A 17,770-nucleotide genomic window follows, 5' to 3' on the forward strand; every position below is an offset into this window, starting at 1 on the left:
ATGGCTATGGGCGCCTTGCCGGGTACGCTTTGCGCGTGACGGCATCATGGCTGCCTGGTCTTGGCTGGACGGTGGTCGATCTAGGCCCTGGTGCGCGTGGAACGCAGCCAACGGGGCGTATTCCTCCTTACCTCTCCTCCCTTTGGCCATGGCTGTGGGCGCCCTGTCGAGTCCGCTCCACGCGCGGCGGCATCGGGGCTGCCTGGTCCTTACTGGCTGGTGATCGACCTAGGCCCTGGGGCACGGGGAGCGCAGCCAGCCGGGCTGCTCCTTGAGCATCGATGGCAGCTGCCGTGGGTTGGCCCTTCCCATAACTGGGCTATGCGTCGGATCTCACCATCGGGACGACACTGACGATCAACCTTGTACATGTGCTCGACAACTCTTGGCCTTGGTGCTTGCCGGCCTGGATCAAGAGGCACAACATCGATGCTACTTGTGAGCTGCGTTGGGATTTTCTCGAAGAGGAGAGGATGATGTAGTATAGTAGAGATAAATATTTCCATCAGTTAAGAACCAAGATTATCAATCCAGTAGGGGAATCACGCAAAGCCTTGTGAACAGCACCTGCACACACAAAGAAAATACTTGCACCCAACACGAACAGGAAGTTGTCAATCCCCTCGGTGGTTACTTGCAAGGATTAGATCTTGTAGTGGTCGATAGATAAATAAATTGCAAAACAAAAAAAATCTGCAGCAAGGTATTTTTGTGTTTTTATATATGATAAAAGTAGACCCTGGGGCCATATAGTTTTCACTAGAGGCTTCTCTCTCGAGCACATAACATACGGTGGGTGAACAAATTACTGTTGGGCATTTGATAGAAAAGCGCATAGTTATGACGATATTCAAGGCAATGATCATGTATATATGCATCACGTCCGAAACAAGTAGACCGACTCCTGCCTGCATCTACTACTATTACTCCACCCATCGACCGCTATCCAGCATGCACTACGTTCTTTGCCGTCGGCTAGCGGACAGCAAAGAAGGCCTTTTCCGTCCGCTTCTAAAAAACGGACGGCAAAGAAATGGCTGACGACAAAGGCCCTATTTGCCGCCAGCCAGTTCTTTGTCGTCGGCTGGCGGACGACAAAGATTCTTTGCCGTCCGCCAGCGGACAGCAAAGAGGTGGGTAGGGGTCCAGTGGAGGTCCAAACCCTAACGACCCACTAGCCCCCCTCTTTGCCACCAACTAGTTGACGGCAAAGAGCGTGCCCACTAACGGCCTCTAACGGCCACCCCTCCCTCTCTCCCCGGCCCCACTCCTCTCTCTTCTCCTCTCTCTCCACGCGCGCGCCCCCCGCGCCCGCACCGCCACCGCCCCACCATCCTCCTAGCCCCGAAGCCCCCCGCCCCTTCCGTCCCGTCGCCCAGCACCGCTGCCGCCACACCACCCTCCCGGCCCCGGATCCCCCCGCCCCCGCCGTCCCAACGCCCCTACCACCCCGCCACCCGGCGCCCCCAGCCCCAGCCGGCCCATCGCCCACGTCGCCCCGTCACCCCCGATCCTCGTTGCCCCCGCCGCCCAGGCGCTGCTGCCCCCACCCTCCCTGCCCCGAAGCCCCGTCGCCCCCGCCCCCGTCGCCCCAGGTCACCCCGCCCCGCCCTCCTCCTCCACCGCCGCCCCGCCCCCTCTTCCACCGCCGCCTGTCGCTACCGCTGCCCTCTCTCTGGTGAGCTCCACCGCTGCCCTAGATCTCTCTTTTTTCTGTTTTTTAGATTTACATTAGTTTAGGCTTAGTTTAGTTTAATTTTAGTTAGGTTGATGGCAAAAACAATAATGCTATGTTACTCATCTTTCGATTTCAATGTGCAGTTGTTTCGTCGCTGCGAGGTTCTGGTGTTCGACGAGCTCCGCCCCTGCGTTCGTGGGTGAGCACAAATAACATCTCCTCCTCCCCCCTTAATTATTTGCTCTGTTCCGGACTCCGTGCCGATGACACTAGCTAGGTAACTACAATCGCGTAACCAGTATGCGTCTCCCGTCCGAAAGGGTTGCATCGATAAATATGCATTCACTTGCATATTTATCACCGTAACTCATTCGGATTGTCCAGCGATTCCACAGACAGCCCGAGTATGCGTAGATTGAGTACGTTCTCCATGCTCTACCCCATTCCGAGACAAAATTTCGTCAGCGCCCCCTGTTGTTCTCCGGATGCACATTGGTGCTGCCGAAATTTTGTCTTGGAATGGGATAGAGCATGGAGAACGTACTCAATCTACACATACTCGGGTGGGATTAGGACCTATCTTTACCTATTAGAGTGTAGGTTGCATGGACGTAATAAAATTGACAAACTAGATGAACTGATGAATATACATGTTGAATTATATATATTTTATTGTCTGTCGAGTAGCTAAGCAAGATGAGTGATCGTGTGTGGATGTAAACCGGTCGCACTAGTCAGAAAGAGATTACCAATGAATGGTTAACAAAAACCAAGGGGTTTGTGAAAGCCGCATTTGCAAATGGCCAGAGGAAAAACTGGTGCCCCTATGTCCGGTGCAAGAACTGGGAAAAGAGGACACAAGATGAAATGGGCAAACACCTGCAGAAGAGTGGTTTTACGCCCGGTTATATGGTGTGGACATTTCATGATGAGTCTGCCCAACGTGCCAGAGCTGAGGTGGTTCGTCGTCGCACCGACGAGCATGGTACCGGGATGGAAGACATGGTGCAAAACTTTGATGATGCTCGGGATTCGGACGAAGAGATGGAGCAATCTGCAAAGGCCTTCAATGACATGTTGGAGTCTTCAAAACGTCCTCTTCAGGAGCACACTGAGCTTTGTCAGCTGGATGCCATCTTACAAATAATGGCTTTGAAGGCTCAATTCAACTTGGGCAGAGAATGCTACGAGGTGATGATGACAGTATTTGGACACTTTCTACCCAAAGGCCATGTACTGCCTGCAAATATGTACCAGTCAGACAAAATCCTCCGTGCTCTTAAGATGCCCTATGAGAAGATACATGCATGTGAGAAATGATGTGCCTTATTTAGGCTTGAGTATGCGGACTTGAACTATTGTCCCGTTTGCAAGTCCTCCAGGTATATTGTGGTAGACAACGGTATGGGTGAGAAGACACAGACCAAAATCCCGGTTAATGTTCTTCGGTATATGTCAATCGTACCAATACTTCAAGATCTTTTCATGATCGAGGAGATGTCCAGACAGATGACATGGCACAAAGAGGGCAAAAGAACCGAACTAGATGCAGATGGGAATTTGATGATGGTACACACATCGGATGGTGAAGCGTGGAAGCACTTCGATGCATTATATGCGGAAAAAGCGGCAGATCCAAGGCATCCTCGAGTCAGCATCAGCACGGATGGGTTTAGTGTGTTTGGTCTGATGGCAACCCAATACAGTTGTTGGCCCGTATTTGTCTTTCCACTCAATCTCCCCCCGGGCAGATTATGCAAAGAAAGAACATTTTTCTGACGTTGATAATTCCAGGGCCGAACTATCCAGGGAAGAATATGAATGTGTACATGCAACCGCTTAAGGATGAATTGCAAGAAGCTTGGGATAGTGGGTTCAAGACATACGAGGCCTTTAACAAACAGAACTTCATAATGCGTGTCTGGTACATGTACTCGACGCATGACTTGCCGGCGTATGCGCTATTCGTTGGATGGTGTGTGCATGGAAGGTTCCCGTGCCCCACATGCAAGGTAGCTCTTGAGTTTCGTTGGCTGCAGGCGGGTCACAAGTTTTCTTGCTTCGACTTGCATAGACAGTTCCTGGATCCTCGCCATAAGTTCAGGAAAGACAAGAAGAACTTCATGAAAGGTAGAGTTGTCAAAAACTCTGCACCACCCACATTGACAGGCCACAGTTAAACGCTCTCGACCAGATCCAGAGCGTCCAAGGTATTTCAAGGGGTATAATTCGAAACCGTTTGGACTCACAAGACATGCTCGTGGGATCTGCCTTACTTCAAAGACCTCCTTTGCCCACACAACATCGACGTGATGCACACCAAAAATAATATCGCTGAGTCACTTTTTGGTACATTCTTCGGCACAGACGGGAAGTCAAAGGATAATACTAAGGCTAGAGTCGATCAGGAGGTGCTATGTGATTGACCGTTACAAAACATGCAAGAACCGAAAGGAAAGCAGAACTGGACGAAGCCAAAGGCATGGTTCAATCTTGGAAGGCCAGCTATGAGGGAAGTTATCTTGTGGGTGAAAATGCAGTTGATGTTCCCCGATGGTTATGCAGCGAATCTAAAGAGGGGAGCGAATCTTGACAAATTGAAAATATTTGGTCTCAAGAGTCATGATTGGCACATATGGATTGAGCGGGTAATGCCGGTGATGTTGCGTGGCTTCATCCCTGAGGATGAATGGCTAGTACTAGCAGAGCTGAGCTATTTCTTCCGTGTTCTTTGTGCGAAAGATCTATCGCCTGCCGTGATAAAAGAAATGGAAGAGTTGGCGCCGGAGTTGATCTGCAAGTTAGAGAAGATCTTCCCGCTGGGCTTCTTTAATCCAATGCAACACTTGATTTTGCATCTCCCGACTGAGGCAAGATTGGGGGGGCCCGTGCAAAATCGTTGGTGCTACGCAACTGAGAGGATGCAGAAGACGCTCTGAGCAAAATGTAAAAATAAACGTCGAATTGAAGCATCGATGGCCGATGCATTCATTACTGAGGAGGCGGCAAGCTTCGTGACAGCACACTACGAAGCAAAAAATCGTCATTTGCATAATCCGAAGCCTCGATACAATGCTGGCGACCATAAATCCAACCCCAGCCTATTCAAAGGGAATCTCGCACCAGCCGGTGCTTCGAAACCAATATCGTTGGATGTCGAAGAATGGCGGACCATTTTGTTGTATATCTTCACCAACCTAACAGAAGTGCGGCCGTACATCGAGTAAGTTCTCGCGTACATTGTTTCGCAACTTCTAATTACTTTGAACTGCTCTTATTCCCGGATATTTTTTGATACAGTCGATACGTCGCCTGTTTCTCGGATGGAGCAGTGATCCAAAAGGAATCCATCGAAGAGTATGAGCTTCTGGCAAAGCAAGGAGCCGGCTTTCCCGGTTTCATCTCTTGGTTCAAACAAACGGTAATTTCCATTAGACCATTCTCATTTCTTCATCTAATTTGCGGCTAATGCAACAAGCCTTTCGAATTAAACTTGTAGGCTAATTCAGAGTCTATGGACGCCGAATTGAGACAAGTCGCTAATGGTTTTGACTTTAAGGTCCGTTCATTTGACAAATACGACATCAATGGGTATCGCTTTCGTACCTACGGCAAAGAGCTATCTATGGCCGACCGAAAGTCTACAAATTGTTGTGTCTCTACTGCCGGCGATGGAGGTATCGAGTATTATGGGAGAGTTGAAGCAATTTGTGAACTTCTATTCTATGGTCAAAACGCACCAAACATTGTAGTCTTCAAATGTTACTGGTTCCAGCCGAAGGAGACTAGAAGGACTCATGAACATATAGGGCTAGTCGAAATCAAACAAAGCACCCATTTAGATGTTCCCCGTGTCTATATTACGACTCAACAGGCGACCCAAGTTTTCTATCTACCATGGGCCTGCCAAACTGATCCAAACCTGAATGGTTGGGATGTCGTTTATGAAGTGCCGCCATATGTTAGACCACCTCCCCCACCAATGAAGAGGATTATGAACCTCACATTAACCCGGACACATATGAAGGTGAATTCTTCCAAGAAACACGTCTTTCCAAAAAAAAACGCTTCACATACGAAGTGAATCATCTTTCTTGGGGACCATGACAACATTGGCGAGCCACTAGGAGTGGTATATCTCGCGGATGAACTCAGCTGCCAGAAGCCGAGCCACCTCTTTGCCGATTGCCTTCCTCTTCTCCACGGCGGACCGATGGAGATGCTCTTTAACGGGTTTTGCTTTCGGGTCAACTCGCAAATGGTGCTCAGCCAGTCCCCGGGGTACACCCGGCATGTCAGATGGTTTCCATGCAAAGATGTCCTAGTTCTCACGGAGGAACTGGATGAGCGCTTCTTCCTATTTGCTGTCGAGTGTTGTTGAGATATGAGTCGGAGCAGCATTGGGATCGGTCGGGTGAATGTGAACTGGCTTTGTTTCGCCGGACGACTGAAATGCAGACTCTGAAGCAGGCTTCTTAGCATGCAACAAATCACTCGGATCTGCATTCTTCTGAGATTCTTGCATCTCTACTGCTGCCATCTGTTCATCGGCATTCTTTGAGCCCTTCTGGATGCACTCTTCTGCTCTCTACCGATTTCCAGTGACTGTGATCACACCTCTGGGGCCAGGCATCTTCAACTTGAGGTACACGTAACACGGTCGAGCCATGAAATGAGCATATGCAGGCCTGCCCAAAATAGCATGATAGGCACTGTGAAAATCCACGACTTCAAACGTCAACTTTTCCTTGCAGTAATTCTTTGAATCACCAAAAACCACATCAAGAGTGATCTGACCGAGTGAATCAGCTTTCTTCCCTGGGATGACCCCGTGGAAGCGCATGTTGCTTTCACTGAGCTTGGACATCGGAATGCCCATCCCCCGAAGAGTCTCGGCGTATAAAATGTTCAAACCACCGCCACCATCCATCAAGACCTTGGTCAGTCGAGTGCCCCCAACGACTGAGTCGACCACCAACACTTGCCGCCCGGGGGTAGCAACGTGCGCTGGGTGATCAGACTGGTCGAATGTAATGGGAGTTTTTGACCATTTCAGATACGTCGTCGCTGCCGGAGCAACCATGCTTACTTCCCTGTTGATGACCTTCAGTCGACTTTTGCTTTCATTGTCAGCAAAAATCACCAAAGTGGCATTGACATTGGGGTAACCATCATCCTCTTCTTTGTCCTCATCCTTATCAGATTCCTTTTCTTTTTCACTGGGCTGGCCCTCTTGGAAGCTCTGAATCAGGAGTCGACACAGTCGAGTGGTATGCTTGTGGTAAATCAGGTTCCCCTCTTCATCTTTCTTAGTGTGTATATGACACAGTAAATCAAGTACGCCATTTCCCACTTGATCTTTCATTTTCTTGGGGATCCATGGCCCATTAGGCTTTCCTTTGAACTTCGCTTGGTTTACAACTGCGGCCTCACCAGGACCTGCGGGGTCGGCTTTGCGCTTCTGCTTCCGACTGGAATTTCCTCCTCCGGTGTCCTGGGCGACTGGTTTGTTCTTGACACTGCGGAGTCGGTCTTCTTCCTCGCCGTTAGCGTATCGAGTGGCTATTTCCATCATCCGAGCCAGGGACATGTCCCCTGTCCGACCGAATTTCAGCTTAATCTCTCTGTACCGAACGCCCTCCTTAAAGGCGCAAACTGGCTGATGTTGTGACACATTCTCCACGGTATGGTAAAGACTGGTCCACCTCTGGATGTAATCTCTCAAAGTTTCATTCTGTTTCTGGACACAATGCTGCAATTCAGTCAGCCCTGCAGGTCGTTTGCAAGTGCCCTCAAATGTCCTAACAAACACTCGGACCAACTCTTCCCAACTGAAGATACTTCCAGGAGCCAACTGATTCAACCAAGCTCTGGCTGAACCCTCCAACATCAGGGGGAGATGCTTCATGGCTACATCATCATTTCCGCTACCAATCTACACAGCCACTTGGTAATCCTCTAGCCAAGTGTCTGGCTTCGACTTACCAGTGAACTTACTTACTCATGTCGCCAACCTGAAGTTGGGAGGGATCTCAGCAGCCCTGATGGCTCTGCTGAAACATTCAGGCCTAGAAACATGCACTCTGCTACTAACCAGGCGATCTCTGTCTAGTCCTTCTCTGTGTGCCCGGTTTCTGTCGACCAGGCCTTGCACAAGAATTGATCTTGCATCAAACCCGGGTTCTCTTTGGTCGACTGGGACCCTTTGCTCATCACCATACGGGCGCCTGTCATCGTACTGCCGGGGCACATACGATCCGCCCCTCGGAGGGGGCATAGGCACTCGACGGTGGTCATCACGGCCGAGTCGATGATCATACTGCTCGTGGTTCTGACCCAGGTATTGCTCTTGGCGGTGACCACGACCCTCACGCCGCAGAGGCGATCTTGGGCTGTGAGCCGACTGGACTGTGTCCGCCACCATCGACCTGCTGTGGATCCTGTTGCGCGACTGAGAAACGGTTGTGTTTTGCTCACCTGCTGCCCGGAGCAGTGCTCGGATTTGCATCAAACCCCTTCCAGCCTCTGATTGGGACGGCTAAATCGACTCCGCTATACGGGTTGCAGCTGTAAGATTCTGGATCGGAGTGCGGTATACCTGAGGCTCAGGCGGAAACAACTGTCGATGTCGTCGACTGGATTTGGGGATATGTCATCGAGCGCGCTCGTCGACTGAATGTTGAAGGTTCTCCAGACGCACGCGCTCAGCCAAAGTGGCCAGGCGCGTAGTCTCCAAGGCCCGAGCCTCAGAGGTCTCGCTGATGATGGGAGTGTGGAGTGCCTCCACGTTGCGATGATGCAGTTCATCACTCTGCTCCGCAGTGAGGGCTTCGGGGTGATACTCGTCATGACCGCGAGATGGACCGCCACCACCATCGCCGCCGCCACTACGACGGTAACCAGGCGGGCTGCGCGGCGTGTCGACCATCAGGACCTCCGCCGCCGGGTCGCTGCTCCCGCACTCGGACAGAGTCTCAGCGGAACCAGTCGACAGGTCGAACAGTCTGTAGAGAGATTCGTCAGGCTCGATTGCCGCGACTTGAGGGGTGGCTGACTGGCGTGCCACTGCATGCTTCACCCACCGCTGAAGTCGTGAACGACCGGATCGCTTGTGGCGGCGGACAGCCAGAAGGGTGGACGATACGGGAGCCGGCCGATACTGGGTCGACGGCTGCCGTAGGAGGACGCCGCAAGCACTCGCACGGAAGTACGCCGCCCCACCGATGGGAAGGGCCTCGTCGTCGAGGGGGGCCTCCTGGAGCCAAGCGGAGTCGTCGGCGATGAAGACGAGCGCGCCGAGTCGGATCTCGCGGCCCAAAGCCAGACTACCGCCGAAAACCATGATGATGAAGATCGAAAAAATTGCAACCTCGCCGGAAGTCCCTAAGACGCCTGCCCCACGGTGGGCGCCAACTGTCGTGGTACTAGGTCTAACAGTAAGAGTAGGGGGTACGAATGAGGAGGCAAGGTCCTAACTACGGCGAGGTTGTACACACAAGTTTACGAGTTCAGGCCCCTCTCGGAGGAGGTAAAAGCCCTACGTCTTGGTGCCCTGAGGCGGTCGACTGGAATATGTGTGTGTGTGTGTGTGTGTGTGTGTGTGTTACAGGGGGTGCGAACCCTTGTGCGAGTGGAGGGGTGGCTTATATAGAGTGCGCCAGGACCCCAGCCAGCCCACGTTACACAGGGTTCAATGTACATTAAGACAAGACGTTACTGGTAAGGCCAGACATAAAGAGCTATTAATGATCTTAAAGACTATAGAATGAATGCCTGACCGTTTTCACCTTGAGTGACTCTAGGTCTTCTGTACTCCGAGTGGTTTCTTGTATGGTCGAGTGACTTTTTCACTGTCGAGCGGAATTGGGGTATCCGAGCGGAATAGATAGTCGAGTGGATTGCACTCCTAGGTGAACTCAGTCGGTTTCTTCTGTTGTATCTTGAATGTCTTTGACTTTTAGGGCAGTGTCCTTGAGTAGGGCGTCTAGGTCAGGCCTATGACCCTACCCTAGGTACATGTCATCGTCATTACCCCCCGGGGGGGGGGGGGGGGGCTAGGCTAATGCAAGGGTATGCAATGCATACCCAACATTTTATGCAAAAACAATTCAGTATATAAGCTCCTATATGCGTTTATATAACATATGGCAGTGTAGTTGTACGTACGGGAGAAGAGAAATGAAGAGAATAATGATTCAGACCCACTTGGGCCTATATTGGGTTTTACTCGTTCCTAGGTAGTGCTACTGGGCCGTGTCTTTCGAGGCAGAATGCTGCCCGATTTGACGAAGTCGAGGAGACAGCGTGCCTAGGAGCCTTCGATTCGACGATCTCGCTGATTCAACCGCCCGTTGCACCGCATCGAGGACTTGGGGCACATCACTGCGCCGCGTCCGCATGCCCACATCGGCCATCAGAAGCCGCCGCCAATCGATCTCGTTCCCGCATGTTCGCGGCTTCCCCTGCAGGCTGCAGGGTCGCAGCGGCGCACACACATCTGCCATCTAGTTGGAAAGTCGGCAACGGCGGCGGCGTGGGCAGTTCTCCCATTGTCAGGTTCCTTTTTGCAAGACATTGAGTGTTTATTCTTGATTTGTCTGAATGGTTAGCTAAGAATAAAGGATTATCTTCATTCCCTGATTTTGAGTAAATTTTTAGTTCGGTTTGTATTGTCTGGCTATAAAATTTGTGAAGAAGTTCAAGAAAAACAAGATGAATTTCAAGCTTCTTAGTTTCTGAATTATGAACATTCAAATTTGTAAGACTGTCCATCATTACCACCATCACTATGTAACATGCATTTTCTTATAGGTGTGAAAAATGAACAACAAGGGCGGTGATTTGAAGAGTTTGTGGGACAGAGCTGCCTCATTGGCGCCGAAGATAAGTTCGACATCAACACTAACATTGCTATCTATCGACGTTGAAAACCAAGTTCAAGATCAACATCGGTATCATGAACTTTTTTATTTCTTACGTTGTTGTGAAGCAAAAAAAATTCACCATGCATACCCCGTAAAAAACCGTACTTTTCCGTCGATATAGGAAAGCTCCTGTGCTCCCAGTACTGTGTGTATTTTTGGCAACGAAATTATTTAGGAAGAACCATATACGATGATTTTGCCCTAAAAAAAAAGATCATTTTGCCCTCCCAGGCTCCCACAAAAACCTGGGCTTTTCCAGTGGTGATCCCTATACGTCATTAAGGAGAATAGCACGCCGAGCCGCCGGCCGGAGAAGCAGGAACCTTTCTGTAGAGTGGGGAGAGAGAAACGGAAGCACGCCGCGTACCCACCGAGACCGCTGCCAGAGCATGAGCAATACAAGGCCAGGTGTGCGTTCAGGGGCTGCGACACTTGCATGCATGCATGCATGCACGCACGGATACACGCGCCGGGTGCACGTGCGAGCGCTCAATACCTAGAGCTCTTCGGCCGATGTCCGATGGTCGATGCCAAATCCTAGCTGCCATGCAACGAGCTAGGCCACGTAGCACAGTCCGTACGACCCTGCACAAAAAGCTAGCGCCATGCCCAATTGCTTGCTCCTGCCTCATGCCATGGTGTCGCAGGAAGAGAGAGAGCGTACGCACTGCTGCACACACACGCAGACTCTTGCGGATGGATAATCACATGTGCTAGCGCTGAGAAAAAGAAACATGGAGAAGAAGCTCGTCCAAATCCAAACCCGGGCGGCTCGCTGACCAAGGCGTCGACGCTTGAACCTGCGCGTTTGCCGACAGGTAGCCGCCACGTGGCCCTGGTGCGGAGACTCGTGGAGCCCACAGCGTCGCCCATGTGTCCTGCTCGCGCGGCCCCACCCCTTCGTGTCGAGCGGCCTCCTTACTTGGCGCACGCGTGGGATACCTCGGACGCACACCCTACACGTCGCCTCGCCGCCGTCTTTCCCGCCCTTCGCTTTTCCACTTCACCTGTATAAATATCCGCCTCCCAGTCCCAGATATTCCAACACCAACACACTAATCGTCAGTCTATCTCTTCAATGGAGCAGGAGGTGGTTGCGGGGATGAAGCAGAAGAAGTGCTGCCCGCTCCGGCGGTCGCGCAAGGGCTGCATGAAGGGCAAGGGCGGCCCGGACAACCAGCAGTGCCCCTTCCGCGGCGTCCGCCAGCGCACCTGGGGCAAGTGGGTCGCCGAGATCCGCGAGCCCAACCGCGGCGCCCGCCTCTGGCTCGGCACCTTCGCCAGCGCGCTCGACGCCGCGCGCGCCTACGACGCCGCGGCCAGGGCACTCTACGGCGACTGCGCCCGCCTCAACCTCTCGGCGTCGCCGTCCCAGATGCAGCACCCTCCAGCTCAAGGCAGTGGTGGCGCCAACGGTAATTCGGCGCCGGGGACGCCGTGCTGCTCCTCCAACAACTCCAACTCCAGCGCGTCGACCCCGACCGGGACTCCCACGGACATGGACTGCAGTGCCTGGATGCAGCCGTCTTACTGTTACAGCACGGCGGAGGCGCCGGAGGACTTCGAGGCGTACGTGACGCGACTGCCCAAGGCGGAGGACTTTGGACTGGAGGGGTTCCAGGAGGTGCCCCTGGAGGTGCTGGCCGAAGCCGGAGGAGGGGTCAGCATCTGGGACCTCAGCATAGCCCCTGAAATGGCAGCAGCAGCCGCTTCTTCAGCTGCTGCCAGTGCCTGCACTGTCCCCCAACAGCCGCTGCAGCAACCCAGCTGCTGAGGTGCAGATCGACGTCGACATAGAAAGTAAGGAGTGGCCGTGATATATAGTGCATATACAGCATGCGGCATGCTGGTCACTGGCCGTGGTGCATGCAGCTAGATAGCTACGTAGTTAGTACTAGTATTTGCTTTTTTTCCATCGTCGCAGTAGCATACTAGCATTAATATTGGTGGGCAGGTGAGCGTGCAAGTGTGTGTATGATATAATCGTGCGTGGGAGCAGGGGTAATGAAATGATCAGTCTAATGGCGTGTGCTGCTGCAGCGGTCCTATTGCAGATCATCCAAAAAACAGCAAGTAAGAGTAGTGACTTGGGGCATCTCCAACACATATCATCTGGCCGACTCCATGGAATTTCCGTCCCTCAATTAAGGCGGACTTCGATTTTCCAAACAACCGGACACACCGACCTTTTATTGATATTGATTTTAAGATTTAATTTTACACAACAAAAGATCCTTGAAGAAAACCTAAAAATAATTAGAAAACCATGCTCATACTCCACCCCTCACTTTGGACCCCTGCAAGCAGGAGCCACCGACATGTGCCTTGTTGACATGGTGCGTGTGCGAGAACAAGCGTTCATGTCCACCGTATAAAATGAATCTAAAGTTACTCTTTATTGTATATTAAATTTAAATTTACACTATCGTATAAAATAAATTTAAATTTACTTCTCCTTAAAAAAACTCAAATCCATTTTATGTTTGGATACAGATCTATATACGTGATTGTATATACATTCCATGTTCAAAAGTGATCTATATACGTGATTGTATATACCTTTGATGTTCAAAAACACAACAAAGATGATGCTTTAGATATGATTTACAAATGCTATGATGACAAAATCAATATTTAAATCCATATTAAATTTGAATATTTTAACCCATGCTTTAGTTAGATGTACACCGTTCATAGAGCAATGTGGTGATGTCATCGATACCTTAAATGCAAATGAATTTGAGCTTGTTCAATGCATGTATTATACTATATAACATGTCGACCACTTCACATTAATCTCCACTATATTCGTATATCTGTATCAATATAAAAAGATTGAAAGGGGCAGATCCAACAAATGATGGCCGTCAAATCAAGTCAATCCAACGACTCAGCACGTTAAGGTATCGATGACATCAGTATGTGATTAGCATTGGCATTAATACTAATATTTCATCAGTATGTGATTAGCATTGGCATTAATATTAATATTTGCGCTCAACACGTTATGTACTTTTTCAGTGTTGAGTTTGTCATTTTTGTTTTTGGAGTTATGTTTCAAATTTGGATTTGACATTTTGTCACAACCTACATTCATGTTGTGTGAGTGCGCTAATTATTTTTAGATTTTTTTAAACATTTTTAAAGCACAATATGAGTCTGGTGCATCGGTAGGACTACAAGCTCCGGTGCACCAGATATTTCCCCTCACCGCACTATGGCCTAATGCACTTAGTAGGCCGACACTCTTCTATTGTTCTATTGTTTCCTTCAGACTCGTTGATCAAAGTGTCCCAATACGAGCAACTTGCTCCATGTTGCCAGTGAAATATGATATTTGTGGTCAATTTTTTTCCAAGGCGGGCCACCCTATTTCAAAATCCTAGATCCGACACTGGGTAAAGGACACCTTCGCAGACGATGGGTCAGTTTGGATCATGTCCTCACTGGTTTGCCTGGGCAAAATAGCTGCCTGGGAGTTGCCTGGACATCTCAGCAAAAATGCCTGGCCAGGCATGACCATGTTTCTGGGCTGTGTTTGGTTGCTGACCTGGGAACGTGCCTTTGTGGATAAATGGCCCAGGCAGTATTTGGTTGCTATTTTGCCTGGGGTTGGAGATCACCATTGTGTTGAACATGGTGAAGGTCATATGCTAAAAATATATATAATCTGACTTTTAAAAAGCATAATAAAGCCAAATAATTTGATAAACAAATAATAATAATAATCTAAAGTTTCATAAGCATAATGTCGTGGGAGTAAGTCTGACAGTAGAATAGGGGGTACGTAGGAGGAGGCAAGATCCTAGCTACGATGAGGTTGTGCACGCAAGGTTTTACGACTCCAGGCCCTTCACGGAGGAAGTAACAGCCCTACGTCTCGGTGCCAGGAGGCTTGGTCGATTGGATTATGCGTGAGAGTTACAGGGGGTGCGAACCCTTGTGCCAGTGGAGGGAGGTGGCTTATATAGAGTGCTCCAGGACCCCAGCCAGCCCATGTTACAAAAGGGTTCAATGTACATTAAGACAGAGTGTTACTGATAACGGCAGTAATAAAGAGGTATAAATGATCTTTAAGACTACAGAGTGAATGCCTGACCGTTGCCATCCCGAGTGACGTTAGGCCTTCTCTACTCCGAGTGATTCCTTGTATCGTCGAGTGACTTCATATTGGTCGAATGGAATTGGGGTATCTGAGTGAGGTTGAAGGTCCAGTGGATCGCACTCCTTGATGAACTTAGTCGGTTTCTCTTCTTGTGCTTTGAATGTCTTCGAGTCTAGGGTAGTGTCCTTGGGTAGGGCGTCTAGGTCAGGCCTATGACCCTACCCTAGGTACATGTCATCGTCATTAGCCCCGAATGGATTGAGGTCCGAGTGGAAAAAGAGATGAAGCTGACTCCGACTCGATTCTATACTTCGGAGGCATATCACCTGGGTTTGTGAGTCGTGTTGAAGCTTCGGTCTTGTTTCAGTCGCCTTGATCGATTCAGAGGTCGTCGAGTGAACTTAAGTGACAATCTTCGAGTGTTGGTATGGTACAAAATCTTCGGTGCGATTGATTGCTCTGCGGTTCCCGGATCTCACGGGATTCAAAATTTCGGGAAGCGCGCGGGACGGGGCGTGCCGCAGTAAACGGAGTGGATAGACAGAGGCGCCTCGATTCTTGCGCCACCTTTTTCGCCACGTATCCGGCGCGCGGCTGTTGCGGGATTTGACAGGATCATTTGGGCCCACGAGTCAGCCAGTCGGAAACATCCCCATAAAAGGCGTCGAAGCCGATGTGTTGCACAGTGCGCCCTATTCCCCTTCTTCCTCCTCTGCTCCTCCACCGCGTCCGCCTCCACTCTTGACGCCGCTGCCCTGCCCGTGCGTAGTCCGCCGCGATGGGAAAGGACAAGACGGCGGCCCTGGAGCACACGAAGAAGGCGACGGCGGCGGCGAAGGGCAAGAAGACGAGTCGGGGGGTCGTCGTCAAGGTCCGGTCTGCCACTTGGCTGGATCCAGGGGGACTGGATTCGGTCTACGATCTAGAAGGAGGATCTGGAGGATCTGGCCGGCGGAGGTTTGATCGCCCACGGGTCATGGAGGCTACCGGGGAACGAGATCGAGCCCCCACCGCAAGAGGGTGAGTGCGTTCTGCTTGCCACCCACGTCGACTGGGGTTTCACTCTGCCTCCCCATCCTTTCTTCCGGGGTTTTCTGAACTTCTTTGGTGCCCAACTTCATCACTTCTCCCCCAACACAATCACACTCCTCGCTGCATACGTCTCCCTATGCGAAAACTTCTTGGGTTGTCGACCGCATTTGGGTTTATTCAAGCACATCTTAACTTGTCGCTCTCAATCCGAAGAAGGCAAATCCGAATGACGCAAACACGCACGTGATCCAAATGTGCGGGGGTTTAGGGATTCAGACAAGGGGTAGGAGTACTTTTCCACCTATGACTCTTCCCGACTCGGTTAGAGGCTGGCAACCGACCTGTTTTTACTGCCAAGATGTTCCGACTCCTGGTCAGTCGACCGGTCTTCCTCCTTTTACCATGGATCGGCTCCGCCAACCTTCCTCGCTGATCGTAACTCCGGAAGAAAAGGGAGAGGTGTCCATGTTAGTCGACCGAGTAGTTCAACTGGTCCGCGATGGCGTGAGCGGCCTGGACTTGTTGGAAGTGTTTCTCAGCAGGCGCATCCAGCCTCTTCAAGCTCGTGACCATCCAATGTGGCTGTACTCGGGCCCTAACGACACCGCTCGGGTCGACCCAGAGGAAGTCACCGAGGAGACGGTGGAGCAGTGGCTGAGGAGTATTACTGGAAACAAGGACAACCCCAGGGGGTCCAGGAGGGTTGCACCATACGATGCTGAAAACGAGCCAGACGTGGTCTGATATTTGCTTTTGAGTGTATTTTTCTTATGACTTGCGACAGTCTTTGAATCTGATTGACGTCTGAACAACTTCTTGCCTTGCAGATTTATACTGAGATGTACTCGATGCCGAACGGGGAGCGGGTCCAGGAGGGAACGGAGAGCGGTGACTGGCAGTCCCCCGACGACAATGAAGATGATAGTGATGATTCGGACGGTGATGAGGAAGTCGACTCACCGCCTCGTTCTGAACAAAGCTCCAAGCAGACACACGACCCAGCAGGTGGGCGTGGCAAAGTGGTTGCGCCAAGCGCGCAGGCGTTGAAGCGCACTCGGACATCCACTCCCGAGCCGACGGAGAAGGCCCTGAAGCAGCCCAAGGTTGCACCTACAAAGACTCGAAAGGCCCTGCCCAAGATCAAAGTGGACGTCCCCATTGCCTCTGCGTACGCATTTTGTTTTCTTCCTTTGCTTTTGCATTGTTTGGAAACTTCTATGCTTCTGTCGACTCATTCTCTTGCTTGACCGAGTGAGTTCTGGACCTTTCAGCGCTGCTACCTCTGGGACCTCCATGGACATTTACAAGGATCAAGATCATGAGGAGACTGAAGACCCGGCCACTTCCAAAGCAGGTATGACTCCACAACCTTGCTCTCGTTTTGTCACTTGAACTGTCGGTCGACCGAAATCTAACGACCAAGTCTTATGCAACGCCTCAAAATGTCATTGAACTTCTAGATGATGATGAAGATATGCCCCAGAAGACCACGGGAAGGAAGAGCAGAACTTCGAGCAGGAGGGTGCCTGCCAGTAAGGCACCTCAGTCGACACCAGCACCAGAGCTAGTGACTCGGCAATCTGGAGACCCAGTTCGGGCTTCAATTTCTTTCGCCATCCCTGTGTCGACTGATCGTCCTTCGGCTTCGACCGCTCAAGTCCCTGCTCCGTCTGTGCAACTCCATGCCTCAGATCCTCTAGCTGACTCAACCGTTCCACAAGCTCCACTCTTCATCACCCATCATGTCCCGGAGGACCAGGTGAGTGCTGCCAAGGAAGCTATACGCCAGGCAGGCCTTATGATGGAGCAGATGAAGGTGGTGCGCGAGGCCAGCCAAGCTTCTTATGATGCCAGCTCAGGTCTCCAGACCAACGTCTAGGTTAGTTGATTTTCGACTGATCTTTATCTTGACGCCTGTTTTGGTAGGATATGGTACTTGAAAACTTGCATCTGTTCACCCACTGGGTGTTTCAACTTTTGCTGAATAGCATTTCCACTTGAGTCGACTAGGTTGCGTCGAGTGTATCTTTG

General features: G+C 50.9%; 1 protein-coding gene across 1 annotated transcript; it reads left to right on the forward strand.

Annotated features, from left to right (window-relative positions):
* Window positions 1-11,638: 11,638 nt before the first annotated feature.
* Window positions 11,639-12,624, forward strand: LOC109774090 (dehydration-responsive element-binding protein 2C-like). The gene has a single exon (XM_020332809.4). The coding sequence runs from the start codon at window positions 11,681-11,683 to the stop codon at window positions 12,374-12,376; it is 696 nt and encodes a 231-aa protein (XP_020188398.1). The 5' UTR covers window positions 11,639-11,680; the 3' UTR covers window positions 12,377-12,624.
* Window positions 12,625-17,770: the final 5,146 nt, after the last annotated feature.

The sequence above is a fragment of the Aegilops tauschii genome, chromosome 1 (assembly GCF_002575655.3).
Source record: "Aegilops tauschii subsp. strangulata cultivar AL8/78 chromosome 1, Aet v6.0, whole genome shotgun sequence".
NCBI lineage: Eukaryota > Viridiplantae > Streptophyta > Magnoliopsida > Poales > Poaceae > Aegilops > Aegilops tauschii.

What these genes read in the sequence shown, in the direction of transcription:
- LOC109774090 (XM_020332809.4), top strand. Translation starts at nt 11,681, where the DNA reads ATGGAGCAGGAGGTGGTTGCGGGGATGAAGCAGAAGAAGTGCTGCCCG.